The sequence below is a fragment of the Mus caroli genome, chromosome 10, assembly GCF_900094665.2.
Source record: "Mus caroli chromosome 10, CAROLI_EIJ_v1.1, whole genome shotgun sequence".
Taxonomy (NCBI): Eukaryota; Metazoa; Chordata; class Mammalia; order Rodentia; family Muridae; genus Mus; species Mus caroli.
The window spans coordinates 75,577,388-75,593,506 of record NC_034579.1 but is presented as its reverse complement, the minus strand read 5'-3'; the positions used below and the strand labels follow the sequence as shown (position 1 = coordinate 75,593,506).

General features: G+C 54.4%; 1 protein-coding gene across 4 annotated transcripts; it reads right to left on the bottom strand.

Annotated features, from left to right (window-relative positions):
* Positions 1 to 40: 40 nt before the first annotated feature.
* Tle2 (TLE family member 2, transcriptional corepressor) lies at positions 41 to 15,109 on the bottom strand. 4 transcript variants are annotated; one of them, XM_021174430.1, is made up of 20 exons: positions 14,706 to 15,109; positions 14,495 to 14,592; positions 14,100 to 14,163; positions 13,758 to 13,802; positions 12,714 to 12,776; positions 10,320 to 10,361; positions 9,951 to 10,134; positions 9,688 to 9,707; positions 8,854 to 8,964; positions 8,126 to 8,170; positions 7,697 to 7,846; positions 5,764 to 5,902; positions 4,143 to 4,303; positions 3,593 to 3,663; positions 3,180 to 3,429; positions 2,721 to 2,968; positions 2,500 to 2,647; positions 1,536 to 1,686; positions 1,005 to 1,081; positions 41 to 289 (listed from the first exon to the last, which is right to left on the bottom strand). In XM_021174430.1, the coding sequence occupies exons 1-20, from the start codon at positions 14,727 to 14,729 to the stop codon at positions 182 to 184; spliced, it is 2,199 nt and encodes a 732-aa protein (XP_021030089.1). In that variant the 5' UTR covers positions 14,730 to 15,109; the 3' UTR covers positions 41 to 181. The 4 variants fall into 4 exon arrangements, with proteins under 4 accessions (XP_021030089.1, XP_021030086.1, XP_021030087.1 ...); XM_021174427.2 differs by having other exon boundaries at positions 79 to 289; positions 3,593 to 3,666; positions 10,287 to 10,361; positions 14,706 to 15,096; XM_021174428.2 differs by having other exon boundaries at positions 79 to 289; positions 10,287 to 10,361; positions 14,706 to 15,096.
* Positions 15,110 to 16,119: the final 1,010 nt, after the last annotated feature.

The following is a 16,119-nucleotide window of genomic DNA, read 5'->3' as shown; positions in this document are numbered from 1 at the left end:
GGCGGGCCCCTCACCTGTACGCTTGACACACACACAGAAAGCAAGTTGATAAATGTGTTATATTTCCCCAGTGCCCCAGCCCCACCCAGCCAGGAGGGAGCAAGCCAGGTATGAGCAGAGGGGCCCGTGTCCCGAGTGGCCAGCCATCCAGGGCAGGTGACCTGAAAAGGCAGCAGATGGCTCAGTACACCACCTCATACACAGTGGCCTTCTTGTCCCCTGAGCCTGTCACGATGTACTTATTATTCCTGGAGATGTCGCAGCTCAGTACAGAAGATGATTCTTTGGACTGGGACAGAGAAAGGAGAGGTGAGGGGTGGCCACATGGTCACCACCACCAAGTTCACAGACCAGAAGCATGGGGCTGGGAGGACAACAAAGGCTGGTAGATGTGACTGTTGCCAGGGCCTTGTAGCTGGGGACTGAGCTAGCCTGACTAGTGACTTAAGAGATGGTACCTAACTCATCACAGCTCGACTTCAGGTGGCATCACAGCAAAGTACCTCCCTCCTCTTCCCTCATTCTCAAACCAACCAGGCTTCTGCCCCATCCTTCCAAGTGCTGGGATTACAGATCTGTGTCACCATGTCCTGGAGGGACAGGGGTATCCCTGACATATGAAGGGTTGATAATGGTACTGCTCTGGATTGGAGACTCCTGGGGTCTTTGATGGTTAGGAAGGACAGGAAATGTGAAAGACCATTATAGCACATCCATAGAAGGTTCAAGAGACTTATTAGAAATTGCCGCCTAGGGCTAGTGAGATGGCTCAGCGGTTAAAAGCACTGACTGCTTTTCCAGAGGTCCTGAGTTCAAATTCCAGCAACCACATGGTGGCTTACAATCTGTAATGAGATCTGATGCCCTCTTCTGAAGACAGCTACAGTGTACTTATAGTAAATCCACTGTGGTACACAGAGGGACCCAAGGTGTGGGGCTCTGTAACAGGAAGTGTCTAGGACAGGAAATGTCGAGCTGGCCTCCATTTGGGGGAGATCAGGTACCTGGAAAATGCTGGCCCCATAAGGTGTCCTCCAGGCATTGAGCAGGTTGTCCTTGCCTGTGCTCACAAACCAGCGTCCTGGGAGGGGAGGAGGCAGAGAGGAGGATGGGAGTGACCACCAGGGTAGGAAACCTTAGAAATTCATTCCAACCGGAAGCCACCTACTATGCAGTATCAAAAAGCTGAGAGCTGTCAGTCAACATGGAGTGTCCTTGATAGCTGTCTTGTTTTCGAGACAGTTTCTCTGTGTGGCCCTGGCTGTCCTGAACTGGCTCTACAGACCAGGCTAGCCTTGAACTCCGAGATCTACCTGTCTCTGCCTCCCGAGTACTGGAATTAAAGGCAGCAAGTCACCTTGCCTGGTCCATCTTTTTTTTTTTTAAATGTGTCTCTGCATTTATCTAAACTGGCTTTGTCCTGAATAAGCAGCTGGGTGGGCAGGCCTGGGTAATTCGTTATCTAATTTGAGGCTTCGCCCCCCCCATCCATCCGCCCTCCCTCTGCTGTGCCAAGGGGTCTCCCAGGCTTGTACCACAGGAAGCGAACTTGAGTGACAGCACGCAGCTCTCATGGAGGCGGAGCTGGTACTTCTCAGGCTTGCGCACATGCAGGACCTCCACGTGACTGCTCTCCATCCCCACGGCCAACCAGTCCTGATTGGGACAGTGGCCCAATGAGAAAATCTAGGTCAAGAGAGAGAGCACTGAGACCCTAGGGTCACACATGATGCTGGAAGAAGGCCCAGAGGTGCCCCATATGGGGACAAGGTGACCAGTGACAGGTGTCACACCTTAGCATTCATCAGAGGAACATAGAACCTTGGGATTCTGGGCAGAGGGAGCTGGCTCTACAGGTGGCTCAAGGTCCAGGGCTGAGCCTAGGCTGTGTCCTGCTTCTGACTGATGAGTCAGGAGGATCAGGGGTAGAAGCTGCAGTCACTCTTAGTCTAGCAGTGGTATTTTATTTTTATTTTTATTTATGTATGGGGGGGGGTGTTGAGACTGTCTCACTATGCAGCTCTGACCACCCTGGAACTCACAGAGATCCACCTGCTCTGCCTCTCATTGCTGGAATTAAAGACATGTCCTGGGCTGGAGAAAGGTCCTGAATTCAATTCCCAGCAACCACATGGTGGCTCTCAACCATCTGTAATGGGATCCGATGCCCTCTTCTGGTGTGTCTGAAGACAGCTACAGTGTACTCATATAAGTAAAATAAGTAAATCTTATTTTTAAAGGCGTGTGTGAGGCAGTCAGTCTCCCACTGAACCTGGAACCCACTTATTTGACTATTCTGACCCTCCAGCTCTTGGCATGCCCAGAGTTATAGGCAGGTTTTTTGTCTATGTCTGGCTTTTTATGTGGATTCTAGAGATTTGAACTCATGCCATCGAGGCAAATACTTTACCCACCAAGCTGTCTCCACAGAGCCCGTGTCCTATCCGGTTTCAGGCCGGGTAGGGGCACCCCCGGGGAGGCCAAGGATTGTGAGCGCACCTGGGAACTGAAGTCATGCTGCTGTAGCTGGCGGCCCTCTCGCAGGTCCCAGCAGCGCACAGTGTTGTCCAGGCCCCCAGTCCACAGCCGGGTCCCGTAGTCTGATATGTCGATGCAGCTGGCCCCGTCCGTGTGGCCCTGGAACTGTCTACAGGGCGATAGCAGACGTCCAAGACTGCAGTCACCTGTGCACTCACCACCCCCGGGGCCGCCCCACACACCTGACCATGGCCTGGTTCTGCAGGTCCCAGACCACGATGTTACCGTCGCTGCAGCAGGAGAAGCAGACCTTGGCGTCCGGGCTGACGGCCAGAGCATAGCAGGCCGGGGCGGACGAAGTCAGCTCTGCTTTGATCCGTGGTGTGGGTGCTGCCAGGTCCCAAATGGACAGGGTACTGGCCTCGCCACCTACAATCAGGCTCTGCCCGTCGGGCAGCAGCTTGCAGGAGCGGATGTAGTTGTCTCGGTTCTACCACGGCGAGAAGCAGGGCCAGGCAGGGTTGGTACTCCCCCAGGTCTCCACAGATCCATGTGTTACTGTAGGCCCCGCCCTGACCCTAAAGACCTGGCTTAGCCCCTACAAACCCCACCCAGCCTTGTAAACCCCGCCCTAATCCTAAAGACCCTGCCCAACGCCCCCACCCCAAAACCTTACCCAGCCGCACAGGCCCCACCCTCACCAGGCAATCCAGCTGTGCCACAGGGGTCTTGCTACCCGGCTGGCCCACGTCCCACACCTTCACGCATCCTTTGCCGCCTGTGTACACGTGCTGTGTGGAGCTGCTGATGGTGACGGCACACACCACCTCACCGTGGGCCAGCGTGTGTAGCTGCCTCGCGTGGCGAGGGATGCCTGTGCCTACCAGAGCATCCGACGGGAAGGGCACAGGCTGCATCTGGCCATCCGAAGACACATGAAAGGAGTAAGCCCTGTGGAGGCCGCAGAGACAGGTGGGTGGGTGGCTAACCCCAGCACAGGTACCCATGCTGCCAGTAACAGGCACTCAAGGTGTAACCCAGGGGGCGTTCCCAGGAAGAAGGGACTCAGGCCTCCAACACACCCTGGAGATGGCCCAGCCCATGTGCTACTCACGGCTTAGCCACAGGGATGCCAGGCAAGGAGACAGATGAGCCTCGGAGATGGGGGTGCGATTCAAATGCCATCTGCTGGAGGGCAGAGAGTCCCAGGGCAGGGGGGGCCAGCACCCCTTCACCCAGGCCCCAGCCCACACCCCTCTGTCCCTCGGCCCCTCCCCAAGCAAGCAGAAATGCTTGCAAAATTGCTATTTGGATTTTTTTTAAGTAACTTCCTGGGCCAGGCTTTTTAACCCAGCTTTATTCCTTTTGTTTTGCCCACAGGGCAAGTGCTAACTTAATGTGTGGTTTAGGCTGGCCTAGAACTTCTGATTGCCCTGCATTTGCCTCCTGAATGCTGGGGTGACAGGCTGGCACCACATGCCTGGTTTATATGGTGCTGGGTATGTACCTGGGGCTTTGTGCGTGCCAGGTGAGCGCCCTACACTGAGTTCAGCTTCAGCCTCTCTCTCATTCTTTGGGTGAGTTGGTTTCTCCTCCTCCTCCCCCACCCCCCAGACCTCTGAACTCTGCTGACCATCCTGGTGCTCCATTCCCCAAGGACTCACCAGAGGTGAGCGTCCATACACGACAGAGCTGCTGACCTGGGGGGACAGGTGGAGGCCGACATAGGAGCCAGGCATGGAGAGGTCCCCGTTGAGGGTGCTGTGGGAGCCCAGGCTGAAGGATGAGGTGAAAGGGCTGGACAGGGTCAGGGGACTCCTCAGGGCTGAGTGAAAAGGGCCGGGACACACGCTCAGATACCCAAGCCACACTTTCCCTGCCTTCAGCTGATGAACAAAGTCTTTAAAAACCCAGACCCAGTGAGAGGAAAAGCCAAGACTTAGAGAGGTTGGACGACTAGCCTGAGGTCACACAGCTAGTGAAGGCACACGTTTGTCTCACAATCATTAAACTGGGGAAGTCACATTGGTGTTCTGGGCCTCAGTGTCCTCACCTAAGCAGCAGCAACAAAGAAACTGAGCCCAGAGCCAGGTAGCACCTGGTCGGGGGTTATAAGCAGTTCCAGGTGGTAAATTTGGGGTGTGCCGTCAGCTTCTCTAGCCCTTTATCTTTTTTTCCTTTGGCATGGCCTTGGTAGGGACAGACTGACAAGGTTCCTGCTCCTGGGACAGGACGAGCAGATGTGGTCTCCAAGAGCTGCCAAGGCCAAAAGACTTGTGTGCATACTAACGGACAGATATTACATTCCTCCTTTAAGGAATGTTCTCCCTGTTAACAGGAGTGACTCCATGATAATCAGACAGCTCTGAGTCCAGGAGCGGAAGGTGTAGCCAATATCTTAGCAAAATGGTAAACTCAGGGACCTTCAGGACAGCCTTTAAGGCTAAAAACCCAAGTTTGAAAATACATAATTTCTCAACTATGCAAAAATATAAGGATGCAATATAAAGTGTATAAGGAGCCTCACGAATCTAAAGGAACAGAGGTAGCTACGCTAGGAGCCAGCTTGTCAGAATGATACAAAAGCAAGCAGACTCCTGAGTTCAAAGTCAGCCTGGAATACAGATTCCAGGCCCAGATGTGGTAAAAATGGTAATTTCAGGTGTGTGTGTGGGGGGGAGGGTTCCCCCCACTCCCCAGCTAGCTTAGCATCTATGCTTAACAGAGGCAGGCAGATCTCTGAATCCTTTTTGCAATGTTAAAAGGAAATGTGTGCTTGCTGTCTCCTAAAGATTAAGGGGCTGGGGTCACAGGGCTCATAGGATAATCAAGAGGAAGTAAACAACTGGATTGATACGGAAAATAAAAGCCTGGGCTTATGACCTGCAGGAGATGAGCTAACTAGAGAAAGGTTTTAGAATACCAAGAGAAAAGTTCTTAGAGAACTGTCTCAAGCAGAACATGGGGGGCAGAGGGGCTGACTGGAGATCTCCAGAGAAACCAGGTCAGGAAGAAAGGACAGGACAGAGAACAACACAGGCCACCAGCTTGGACCTACAGTTTGACTTCAAGTCACTTGTTTTCAGCGCTCCCAGACACCCCTTCTCTCAGAACTCCTCTCTAAGCCAAGGTTGGCCCTTACCACCCTTTTCTTTTTTTCAGACATGGTTTCACTTCGTAGCCCAGGGTGGCCTCTAACCCACCCAGGATTAAAGTCATGTGCCAACACGGCCAACTCTTATCATTTCTGTTTGGGGGAGCTATGCTGGGCAGGTGGGGACTCACCGATGCTGTCTGTGGGTGGTGCCGGCTGAGCTGCCAGCTGGCAGAGGTGACTGGCTGAGCTGGGCCCCGGGGTGGACGAGTCCTGGGGTGGAGAGGTACCACATGACCTGGAGGCAGGAGTGCCTGTGGGAAGATCATTCTGTGGAGAAAGAAAGACCACGAATCACCATAGCGGACTGAAGCCATCAGAGGGGATCGAGGGCACATGTACAGTGGCCAGCCAATCTCTCAGACACTTGGTGGGCACACAGAGGAAAGCTGGGTGAGACTGGGTCAGGGGTATAAATACATCCTCAGGATTGTGGGTGTTAATTGGGTCCACAGTACAGGGTTCGTGCATAGAGGGGCCCTTGGGGACAGCAATTGTGTTACCAGTAGATAGCAGCAGCAAGGTTAGAGGCTATTGGACTGGCAAAATGGCTCAGCAAGTAAAAGTGATTTTAGCCAAGAGTTATACTCTGTATTGAATCCCCAAAACCCACACAGTAGAAGGAGAGAACAGACTCCCCAGAGTTGACGCTAACCACCAAATGCACACTACAGCACTTGTGTAGACACACACATACACACAAAGTTTAAAAAAATTTTTTTTTATTTGGTTTTTCAAAACAGTGTCTTTCTGTGTAGCTCTGTCTTTCTAACTCACTCTGTAGACCATGCTGTCCTCAGATTCAGAGATCCTCCTGTGTGCCATGATTAAAGACACGCACCACCACCACCTGGCTTTAAAAAATGTTTTAATTTAGACATGGCCACATGTGGTGGTGCAACCTTTAATCCTAGTTCTCCGGAGCAGAGGTGGGTAGATCTCTGAGTCCTGGGTCAATCTGGTCTATATAGCAAGACCCTGTCTCAAAAGGCAATCAACAAAAATCACAGCTCCCAGAGCAATGGGACTATTGGCCCAAGAGGGGTCCTCAGCCCTAGGTGAAACGTGTCACCCGCCTCTGTACCTCCCTAAGGGGAGCCCTGATAAAGAGGGCTGCCGGCCAAGCCTCTGCTTTTTGGGAGCATGTTTCATGAGACAGGGCTCAGGTAGCCAAGGCTAGCCCTGGACTGACTTTGCATTCCTGTTCTTCTACCTCCAACCTCTCAGTGTTGGGCTGACATGTGCCACCATGGGGAGCTGCCATGCCTTCTGGCCTGTGTCTGTCTCCTACACAGGGTGACAGTGACCCTTGTGGGCTGAGGGATGCCCTTGATGGCTTCCCCAGCTGACTAGAGTGGCTTTGCATCCCCAAGGTCTCTCTGAGTGGGGAGGAGTTTAGATAAAGTGGGAGCCCACAGTGGCTGGCAGTTGTCATGGTAACCTGCAGGGGTGGGGAGGCTTAGAAACAAATCTTCTCTGTCCCTGGGTAACTTGGAGGACAGAGGGTCTGGGCAAGATGCAGGGAGAGAGCTAGACTTCCGTGCATCTAGTGGACCATCTAGTGGACGCCTCTGCTGGGTTCTAGGAGCACTTAACACTGGTACCAAGTCTCAGACCAGCGAGGAGCCAGTGCTGTGGTTGTGGGGGTCACCATTGCAGAAAGCGAGTAACCTGACTCAGTCCTATTTCTTTGCCCAGCTTGGTCAACTAGCTGCTTTAAAATAGTTTCCTGAGGCTCAACCAGAGACTTGGGGGAGGGGGGAGAGAAGCCCAAAGAATCAAAAAAAAAAGGGTTCTTTGTAGTAAGGGAGTTTACCACAAAGGCAGAGGCAGGAGGGTTGGGATTCGGTGTCATCCTAGACTACATGAAGAGTTGGAGGCCAAGAAATATTGTCTCCCAAACAAAACAAAACCAAAAACCAACAAGCAAAACCAAACAAAAGCAAGCAAATAAAATGAATAAGAAACTGCAGACTGCCCTGGCTCATCCCGGCTGGCTTGCTCACTGAACTGTTTGCACCCCGGGACGAATAAAAGGGGCTTCAGGCACCCCGTCTTCCTTACCAGGGCTATGTCTTTGCTTCTGGGGAGTGGTGAGCCCAAACTGGAGGCCAAGGAGGCTGGACTGTCTGTGAGGTCCCTGCGGGCAGGAATGCAGAGGGGTGCCTTCCCACAAGGGGTGGTCACGGGGCTGGGGGGCTCTGACGGTTGGTCCTGAATTCAAGAAGGTGACATTGGGTTGGGGACCAGTGAAGCAGGAAAGACTCCCACAGCTGCCATGTGGCCCCCACCTCATGGAGACTGGGAGCCTCTGCGGTGGGGCGCAGCCTCTTCCATCGTCCTGTGGGCCTCAGTTTCCCCACCTGTGCTGTAACAGGCATTCCAGAGTCCTCCAGACTGCCTGCCCCACATGTTCCCCAGTCTGAGTGGGCCAGAGATAGCAAGGATTTCTTCCCTCCATCCCCCTCCCTTGCCCGACCCCCACCGTCTCACCTCATCCACTACCAGGTTATAGTCACTTTTGTCTTCCTCACTGTCCTAGGAAAAGACAGAGAACACACAACCTCAGTCACACCCCTATCTCGACACCCATGCCCAGCCCTCTGGGGGGGCTCTGACCCACCCCAACCCCCACACAGCGCCCCCACTCCAGCCTCACTGCCTTCAGGGAGCCTGACCACCTACTGCCTCTGCTCTATAGCCTTCTGTGGCTACCACTGTCCTCTGGAGGAACGCCAGGCTCCAGCTTCATTCCCAGATGCCGGACCTGATTCCTGACCCAAACAACAGGAGAGACCAGGCGGACACGACACGCGGCTGGCAGGGGCCAAGGGGGCCACATGAATTGAACTCTGCAGACTTGCCACCTCCCATTTCCCTCCAAAGCATACTTTCCCTTGTGCTCTGAGCATGGTGCCCAGGGTCTCTTGGAAGCTCTCTGCCCCTGAGTCATGTCCCGACACCCTCACTGGGGGGACTCTAGGCAGGCACTCAGCTCACCGTGGAAATATAATATCAAAACAGCTGCATGGTCCCTAGGCTTCAACCCCTTAGCAGTGAAGCCTGGTAGGACAAAGTGTCTTTTGATTAGCAGGCACTCCACAGACTCTGGGAGGCTATAGAAGTGAGCACCATGGACACAGTTCCCATGGATCTGACCAGGGCCAGTCCGGGTCCACCCCTGTCCACCCCAGTCCTCTGCTTCTCTCTCCCGAACTCACATAAGGCGCTGACCCATCCTTGTCTTCAGCTCCCTGCTGTTTCCCACTGCCGCCTCGGCTGCTGGGATGGTCCTCTTCCACCAGACTCTCAGGGGGAGACGGGGAAGAACTCTACAAGAAAGGGTGTAAGGTGGGCTCCCAGACTACATTCTTGTCCGGCCAACACTGAATGGTCCTCACTGGGGGATCCTAGGTGGGGGGGGGCACACCCCTGACCGTGCCCTCAGCCCCTCACTGGGGATTCTAGGATTCTAGGCAGGGCTCTACTTCAGCTTCACTGCTAAATTCTCTGCCCCGTCAGCTAATAGAGTAGTGAACTATTGTACAGATGGGAAAACTGAGTCCTATGAAAATGCATTACAGTGAGACTTGAAACCCACCAAAAACTCACTGCCAACCCCTTGAGAGTGGGGGATGGGAGCTCTCAGCTGAGCAAGAAGTCTGTCTGCATAAGGACCCAGGCAGGACTTGCTGAGACACACACGTTATAGCAGAATTTAAGACACGGAGGCAGAAGGATTATCCTAAATTCAATGTAGTATGGGCTACAAAGCAAGACCATGCCTCAAATGAAATAAACCATAGCTGGCTCAGTGGTTCTAATGTCAGAATCCAAGAAGCAGGAGGATCTCTGTGAGTGAGACCCTGTCTCATAAAACAACAGTGCACATATCTCATTCACCAGGCCCTGAGTTCTATCCCTGGCACCCTGTACATTGGATGTGGTGGCGCTGGTGTCCTCGCAGCGCCCAGGTGGTGAAGGCTGGGGACAAGCCGCACCCACAATCCCCTAGCCTACTTGAACACAAGCAGGTTCTCACAGCGGGCACTCACCCTGCTGGCAGCTCTGTCCACTGTAGGAAGCCGAAAGGAAACAGATGATTAGGGGTTTGTAACCCTGCAAGGCTTCAGTGGGTGGAACAGCTCCTTCCCGGTCAGAACCCGACCTCCCACATCCCAGGGATGTGGATGTTCTGCAGATGCCTCTGCAGAAACAGCTAATGTGTTCCCAAGGACAAACAGCACGAACATTGAACCCCACAGCTGCAGCCCCTACTAGCTGTCACCGTCCCGCCAGCACTGGGTCACCCACTCACCTCTGGACCCCTCGGCGTCCACACCCACACGGTCTTCCTTTACAGCAGCCACTAGCTGGGCCTGCGCAGCCAGCGCCCCAGATAGGGCCAGCAGCCCAGTGGCCCCGGCACCCACCAGGCCGGCTGGGCGCGGGGTGAGAGGCACGGGGGGTGCGTGGGACAGCGGCTGGAGCTGATTCTGCTGCTGAATGGGGAGAGGATGGCCAGGGGGAGGCAGGCAGCGAGTGGCGGGTACAGGGTGCACGGAGGGTGAATACTAAGTGCAGGGAGGTTAGCACCCACTGCGTGCCTGGGCTGGGAGCAGGGCGTCTCCTAAGACCGGCTGGGGTGACTTACCCCCAGGAGGCTGTTCAGTTCCCCTACGGTCACCTGCTTGGCTCGGTCCACAGCCTGGAGCACCTGCTGCTGATGCTAGGGCCAAAGGGGATGTGGGCACTAAGCCACAGGCTGTGCAGTCCAACTCTGTCTGTCTGTCTGTCTGTCTGTCTGTCTATGTGTGTTTCTGCATGTGGAGGGTGGAGGCTGCTGTGTGTTTCTGCATGTGGAGGGTGGAGGCTGCTGCTGTCTTTCACCTTATTTTGAGGTGGGTCTCACAGCCCAGCTGGAATCTAGCCAGTAGCCCCAGGATCTCCTCCTGTCCCTGTCTCCCCTGCTGCAGTTACAGGCAAGGAACACCACACCTCACTTTTCCCAGTTGCTGGGGATTTGAACTCAGGTCCTCATGCTTGTGGGACACCTTCCCCAGCCCCTCTCTGACTGCCTAACTGACACTTCAGAGACCTGGCCTCTTCCCCAGGCTCTGGGGCCACAGTTCCAGGTCATGCTTTGCAGGGCATACTGGACCCTGAGGGATGCTGGGCAGTGTCCCAGCCTCAAATCACTTGCTAGGAGCTCCGTGTGACACTACACTCTGTCTGCATAGACAGTGTGTCATGAATAAGCACCACATAGAAAATAAAATACCTGTATTCCAAGCACCCACACGCCAAGTGCCCAAGTACCCACATGCCAAGTACTCATAAACCAAGCACCTACATGCCAAGTACCCACATACCAACTACCCACAGGCCAAATACACATAAACCAAGTACCCACATGCCAAGTACTCATACACTAAGTACCCCCATGCCAAATACTCATAAACCAAGCACCCACATGCCAAGTACCCACATACCAAGCAGCTACTTGCCAAGTACCCACATACCAACTACCTATATGCCAAGTACACATAAACCAAGCACCCACATGCCAAGTGCCCACATACCAACTACCCACAGGCCAAGTACCTACATACCAAGGACCCACTTGCCAAGTACCCACATACTAAGCACCCACCTCAGAATGTGCAGCCTGGGGCTGGGCATGCAGGTCAGGAGAGGACCCACCCAGCATGCTTATCCCCAGCACAACAACATTAAATATGGATGGATTCAATAAACTTGAGCATACATGGCTGGTGGCCTCACTGTGAGATGATCTGTCACCCACCCTCAGGGGAAAGGCAGCAGGTCCCACAGAAAAGCTGAGGCTACTGGCTGTGTCGGGGTAACCAGTATGCCCACCCTGAGGTGGGACCTGCCCATGTCTCTGGAGGAACATCTCCACACAGAAGTGGCAATGGCCAACACCAAGGTCCTATGGTCAGCAGGAGCAAGGCAAGCCACGGAGCTTTCTGATGTTTCACGAGCTAGTCACACTGGTGGGTCAGCCTCTGTCTGTACTGACGCTGTGTTTTCAAAATCACTGTCGTAAAAATGCCTAACAAAACTTGCTAATCGGAGCCATCTCAAGCACATGGATGAACATGAAGCTCATTCACAGGGCCCTGTGGCTTTCCCCACCATCATCTCTGGAGCTTCCAACTCCCTTACCTGAAGCTCTGTTCCTGCTCTCTCCCCAGCCCCACTCACCCACCATCACACCTCCTGGCCCTGGATTTGATAACTTCAGAGTTCTTGGGAACGGAAACCTGCAGAGTGTCCTGTGTGTGCCCTGGCTCACCAAGAGTCACCCTGTAAGATTAGTCCCATAATTGCTCAGCTAACTCTCAGGGCACCCTAACCAGTAGGTAAGCACAGAGAGGCATGTATCTTGCCTGAGGACACCAAGTCAGGACTTGTACCAGCAGATGTAAGCCATGAGTACAGGAGCACCCTTAGCTAGCTCCATCCAGAGCAAAGAGCCAGGGTTAGAGAAATGGCTGAGTCAGTAAAATGCTTGTCATGGGAACATAAGGACCTGAGTTCAATTCCCCAGAAACACTGAAAAAAGCCAGGCATGGAGTGTGTGTGTGATTTTAGCACCGGTGAGGAGACAGGAAGACCCTGGGACTCACTGACCAGACAGCTTCACCAACCACTTCCAGGCCAGTCAGAGTCCCTGCCTATTTAGAGGGGGTGGGATGGTAAGATGTCTCAGTAGGTAAAGATATTGCAGCCAAGCCAACAACAACCTTAGTTCAATCTTTGCAAACCACATAGTGGGAGGAGAGGACCCATTCCTGCAAGTTGACCTCTGGCCTCCACATGTCTGCTATGGCCCATGCACCTCTTCCCCCAAAAAATAAATTATGGGTTGGCTCAGCTCTGGCTGCTCTCTCAAGGGACCAAGGTTTGATTCCTGGCACCCACATGATGGCTCACAACGCATCTGTAACTCCAATTTCAGAGGGCACAGCGCCCTCCTCTGGTCTCTGAGGGTACTGCACCACATGGTGCACAGATATGCGGACAAAACACCCGTACATATACTATTCGCACTCACCTCCTGAGTGAGGAACGGGACCATCTGGGCACAGATTGCACTGAGGCGCTTCACAATCTCAGCCTGGTTAGAGAAGCAACAAGCTGGGTGGCACTGGAGGGGGACAATCACCTCCACCATCCAGCTCCCAGCACTGGAGGGGGACAGTCTCCTCCACCATCCAGCCCCCAGCTGGACTGAGCATTCGTGGAGCTGCCTGGCTAGGGAGTCCTGCAAGTCTGTGATACCTCCCCACCGCCCTACGAAGCCCTCAGAGATGCAAACATAGATGGACCGATGATGCCCAAGGCAGCACTGTGATCATTCCCTGAGGCCCTAGAAACCTGTGTGAAAGGGTGTGTGTTCATCTGGCATGACCCAGCTCTCTGCAGGTCTTTGGGGGGCTGTTCTGTGGTTGCCTATGGTCCCCTACAAGGCCTGTGTCCTCCACCAGGTAAGGACCAGTAAGGACCAGCTCTCTGCTGCCCACATTGGCACCAAGTCTCACAGAAACCAGGGGAAGCAAATGGCAGGTGAGGCTCACTCAGCATCTACCTGCACAGAAAGGAGCCTAGGGTAGGGCTCCAGCACGGAATCATGAGTGTTCGGGGGCAAAACCTATAAATCCACTCATCAACAGATCTCTGAACCCTCAGGACCCCCTAGAGCCACTGGCCACTTTGGGGACTCAGGGTTAATTACAGACCTTGGAGTCAATCTCCACATAGAGTGTATCTCAGAACCCTAACACCACAGGCTGGAGTCTCAGAAACCCATGGGATCAACCATGCAACTCCAAATGCTATCTCAGAACCTTGAGTCCTCAGAACCTTCAGGGCTATCTCAGAACCTCCAGTCCTCAGAACCTTCAGGGCTATCTCAGAACCTCCAGTCCTTGGAACTGTCAGTTATCTCAGAACCTTCAGGGCTATCTCAGATCCTTGAACCCTCAGAACCTTCAGGGTTATCTCAAATCTCAGATCCACTCAGAACCTTTGGGATGACCACCTGAAATGTGGATGAACTTAGACCCTCCCGGCAGACACCCGTACCCCACATGGTCACCTGTTTATGCATTTCAATGTTGAGTCCGTAGGACATCTCGTAGTACTGCAAAGGAGACATTCTTGGCCAGTGTGGACAGCTGGTGCCACCCTGGGGACACTGATGGGGTGCAGCCTCGAGGGGGTGGTACGAGTATCGGGGCAAGACACAAACACCCTGAGCCCCATGGGGATCCAGACAGGGAACCCACAAGATGGATCACGGATGGTCTCAGAGAGATAGGACAAGCAGGCAGGCCCCCAAATTGGGGCGGGGGGAGACCCACAGAACAGTGCCTGGTATCCCAGCCTGCCCTTTTTAGGGAGAACATGGAGGTGGGCAAAATGGGCAGGTACTCCTTACCATCACATAATGCCTTTGCATTTCTGTCTTCTCGCTGGCCAGCTTCTCACATTCTAGCTTGAGGCTGGGCAGGAAGAATAGACAAAAATGGGGGTTGACTTGCCACACCCCACATGGGTCAGTTTCCACAGTGACAGTCAGAAGCTGCTGGCTCCCTACTCTTTTAGAAACTGTCCCCAGTCCTCTAGCCCAGGTCTACTCCTGGGACCAAAACATTCTCAGGGAAGGCTTTCCCAGGATCCACTCATCTCACAGGCTTCTGGGCACCGCCTCCACCAGAAAGCCCTCCAGTAGGCCCAATGAGCTCCGCCCCTTGCCCTAGAAACCACGCCCCCCCAAGAGGCCCCGCTTACCCCCATGGGGCTTCCCAGGGCCCAGAACTAGGGCTCCCTCACCTGTGGTACTGAGCTTGCAGAAACTGGAATTCCTCTTTGATCCGGTCACAGATTTCCAGGACTGAGAACTTGAAAGGCTGGCCAGACTGCAGCGGGGTCTGAGGAGGAGAGTGGGAAAGGACACTAGGGTGAGTTCCAGGGCAACAGCAGGCAGGAGTCCCCTCCCTGGTCCCCACCTCCTGCAGCCAGAGATGGGAGTCTCCGTACTCACCGGGTGCCTTCCCTGGGGGTACATCCTGCTGATGGATGGGTGAGAGAAGGGACCCCCCAGCTTCTTGGAGGCTTGAGGATGTAGCAAAGGGACTCTGGGGTGCAGGGGTGGCGCTGGGGAGAGAATTGGGTGCGGGGAGGAGCAGGCAGTAGAATTTGGGGTGCTAAGCTAGAGCTGGGGTGCAAGGAGACTGAGCCTGGAAAAGCTAGGAGAGAAGCCGGAGCTGGGGGAGGGATTTTTACGCAAAGAAAGAGCAGCCAGGGAGAGCCTGTCGGGGCAGGGAACCAGGACCCCGCGCTGCGCCCCCCCTCCAGCCAGCGCGTCCCGGTTTGTACAGCCCAGGGGCAGCTGCAGTCAGCGCCGCAGGTCCGTGGCCGCCGCCCGGGGTCGGCGCTGGTGGCCTCAGTGGCTGCGGAGCCGCCTCCCTCCGCGGGGCTCGGCTGGGAGCCGCGGGCGGGACCCGCCTTAAGGTGGCACCGCCGCCCCCGCCTGCTCTGCTTCTTCGGTTCCAAGACCCGCTGGGGAAACTGAGGCTTGGGTCCGATCCTAGTGTTCCCGCCCCATTCCCACTCAAAAAAAAAAAAAAAAAAAAACGGGGGGAGAGAAATTAGGCAAAAAAAAAAAATCTCTGTGCGCGCCTCCGGAGCCCTGGGGGCTGCAAGTGGCTTCTCTGGGACAGCGACACTGTGCCCTTATGAAAGATAAACATCCCCAAGTTCAAAAGAGAGATAGATACACACCTGTCCCAGGAAGGGCAGACCCAAGCTATGCTTGTCAACCAATGCTGCCCCACTCTGGAGAGATTCCAGGACAGCCCAGGGCAGCTTGGTCAGGCTCAGAGCCCACTACAGACTTGCATGCTAGTGCCCACCACAGCCAACTGGGTGGCCTCCTCTTTCCAGATTGGGCTCCTAAAGGACCAGACTCCTTAAACTTAGTGCATAGAACTCTGTGTATCTTGAACTGGAACACTAGAAAATCTTCTGCAGGGGCTTCACCACTGACCCCGCCCCCAGACCTTCACTGGGAGATTCTAGGCAGCAGCTCTACCTCTGACCACACCCCCAGCCCTTCGCCGTTGGATTCTAGGCAGAAGTCACCCATGACCACGCCCCCAGTCCCTCACTAGGGATTAGGGACTCCACTCTTGACCACGCCCCCAGCCCCCTTTTACGTTTGGAGGCAAGGTCTTGCTAAGTTGCCCCTGCAAAGCTTGAGCTTGGAATTCTCAGTCCCTGTAGTAGCTGGGACAACAGGCCACTGTGTGTCATCAGGCCACCTCCTACATCCCATCAAGTTTAAGGGTGTCCCCCAGTAGCCGGGCGTGGTGGCGCACGCCTTTAATCCCAGCACTCGGGAGGCAGAGGCAGGCGGATTTCTGAGTTCGAGGCCAGCCTGGTCTACAAAGTGAGCT

Coding starts and splice junctions, on each gene's coding strand:
- Tle2 (XM_021174427.2), bottom strand. CDS start 14,729: ATGTACCCCCAGGGAAGGCACCCG. Junction 12,777..13,757: donor ACATTGAAATGCATAAACAG/GTGACCATGTGG, acceptor TTCTCTAACCAG/GCTGAGATTGTGAAGCGCCT. Junction 3,667..4,142: donor TGTATGGACGCTCACCTCTG/GTGAGTCCTTGG, acceptor TCTGCCCTCCAG/CAGATGGCATTTGAATCGCA.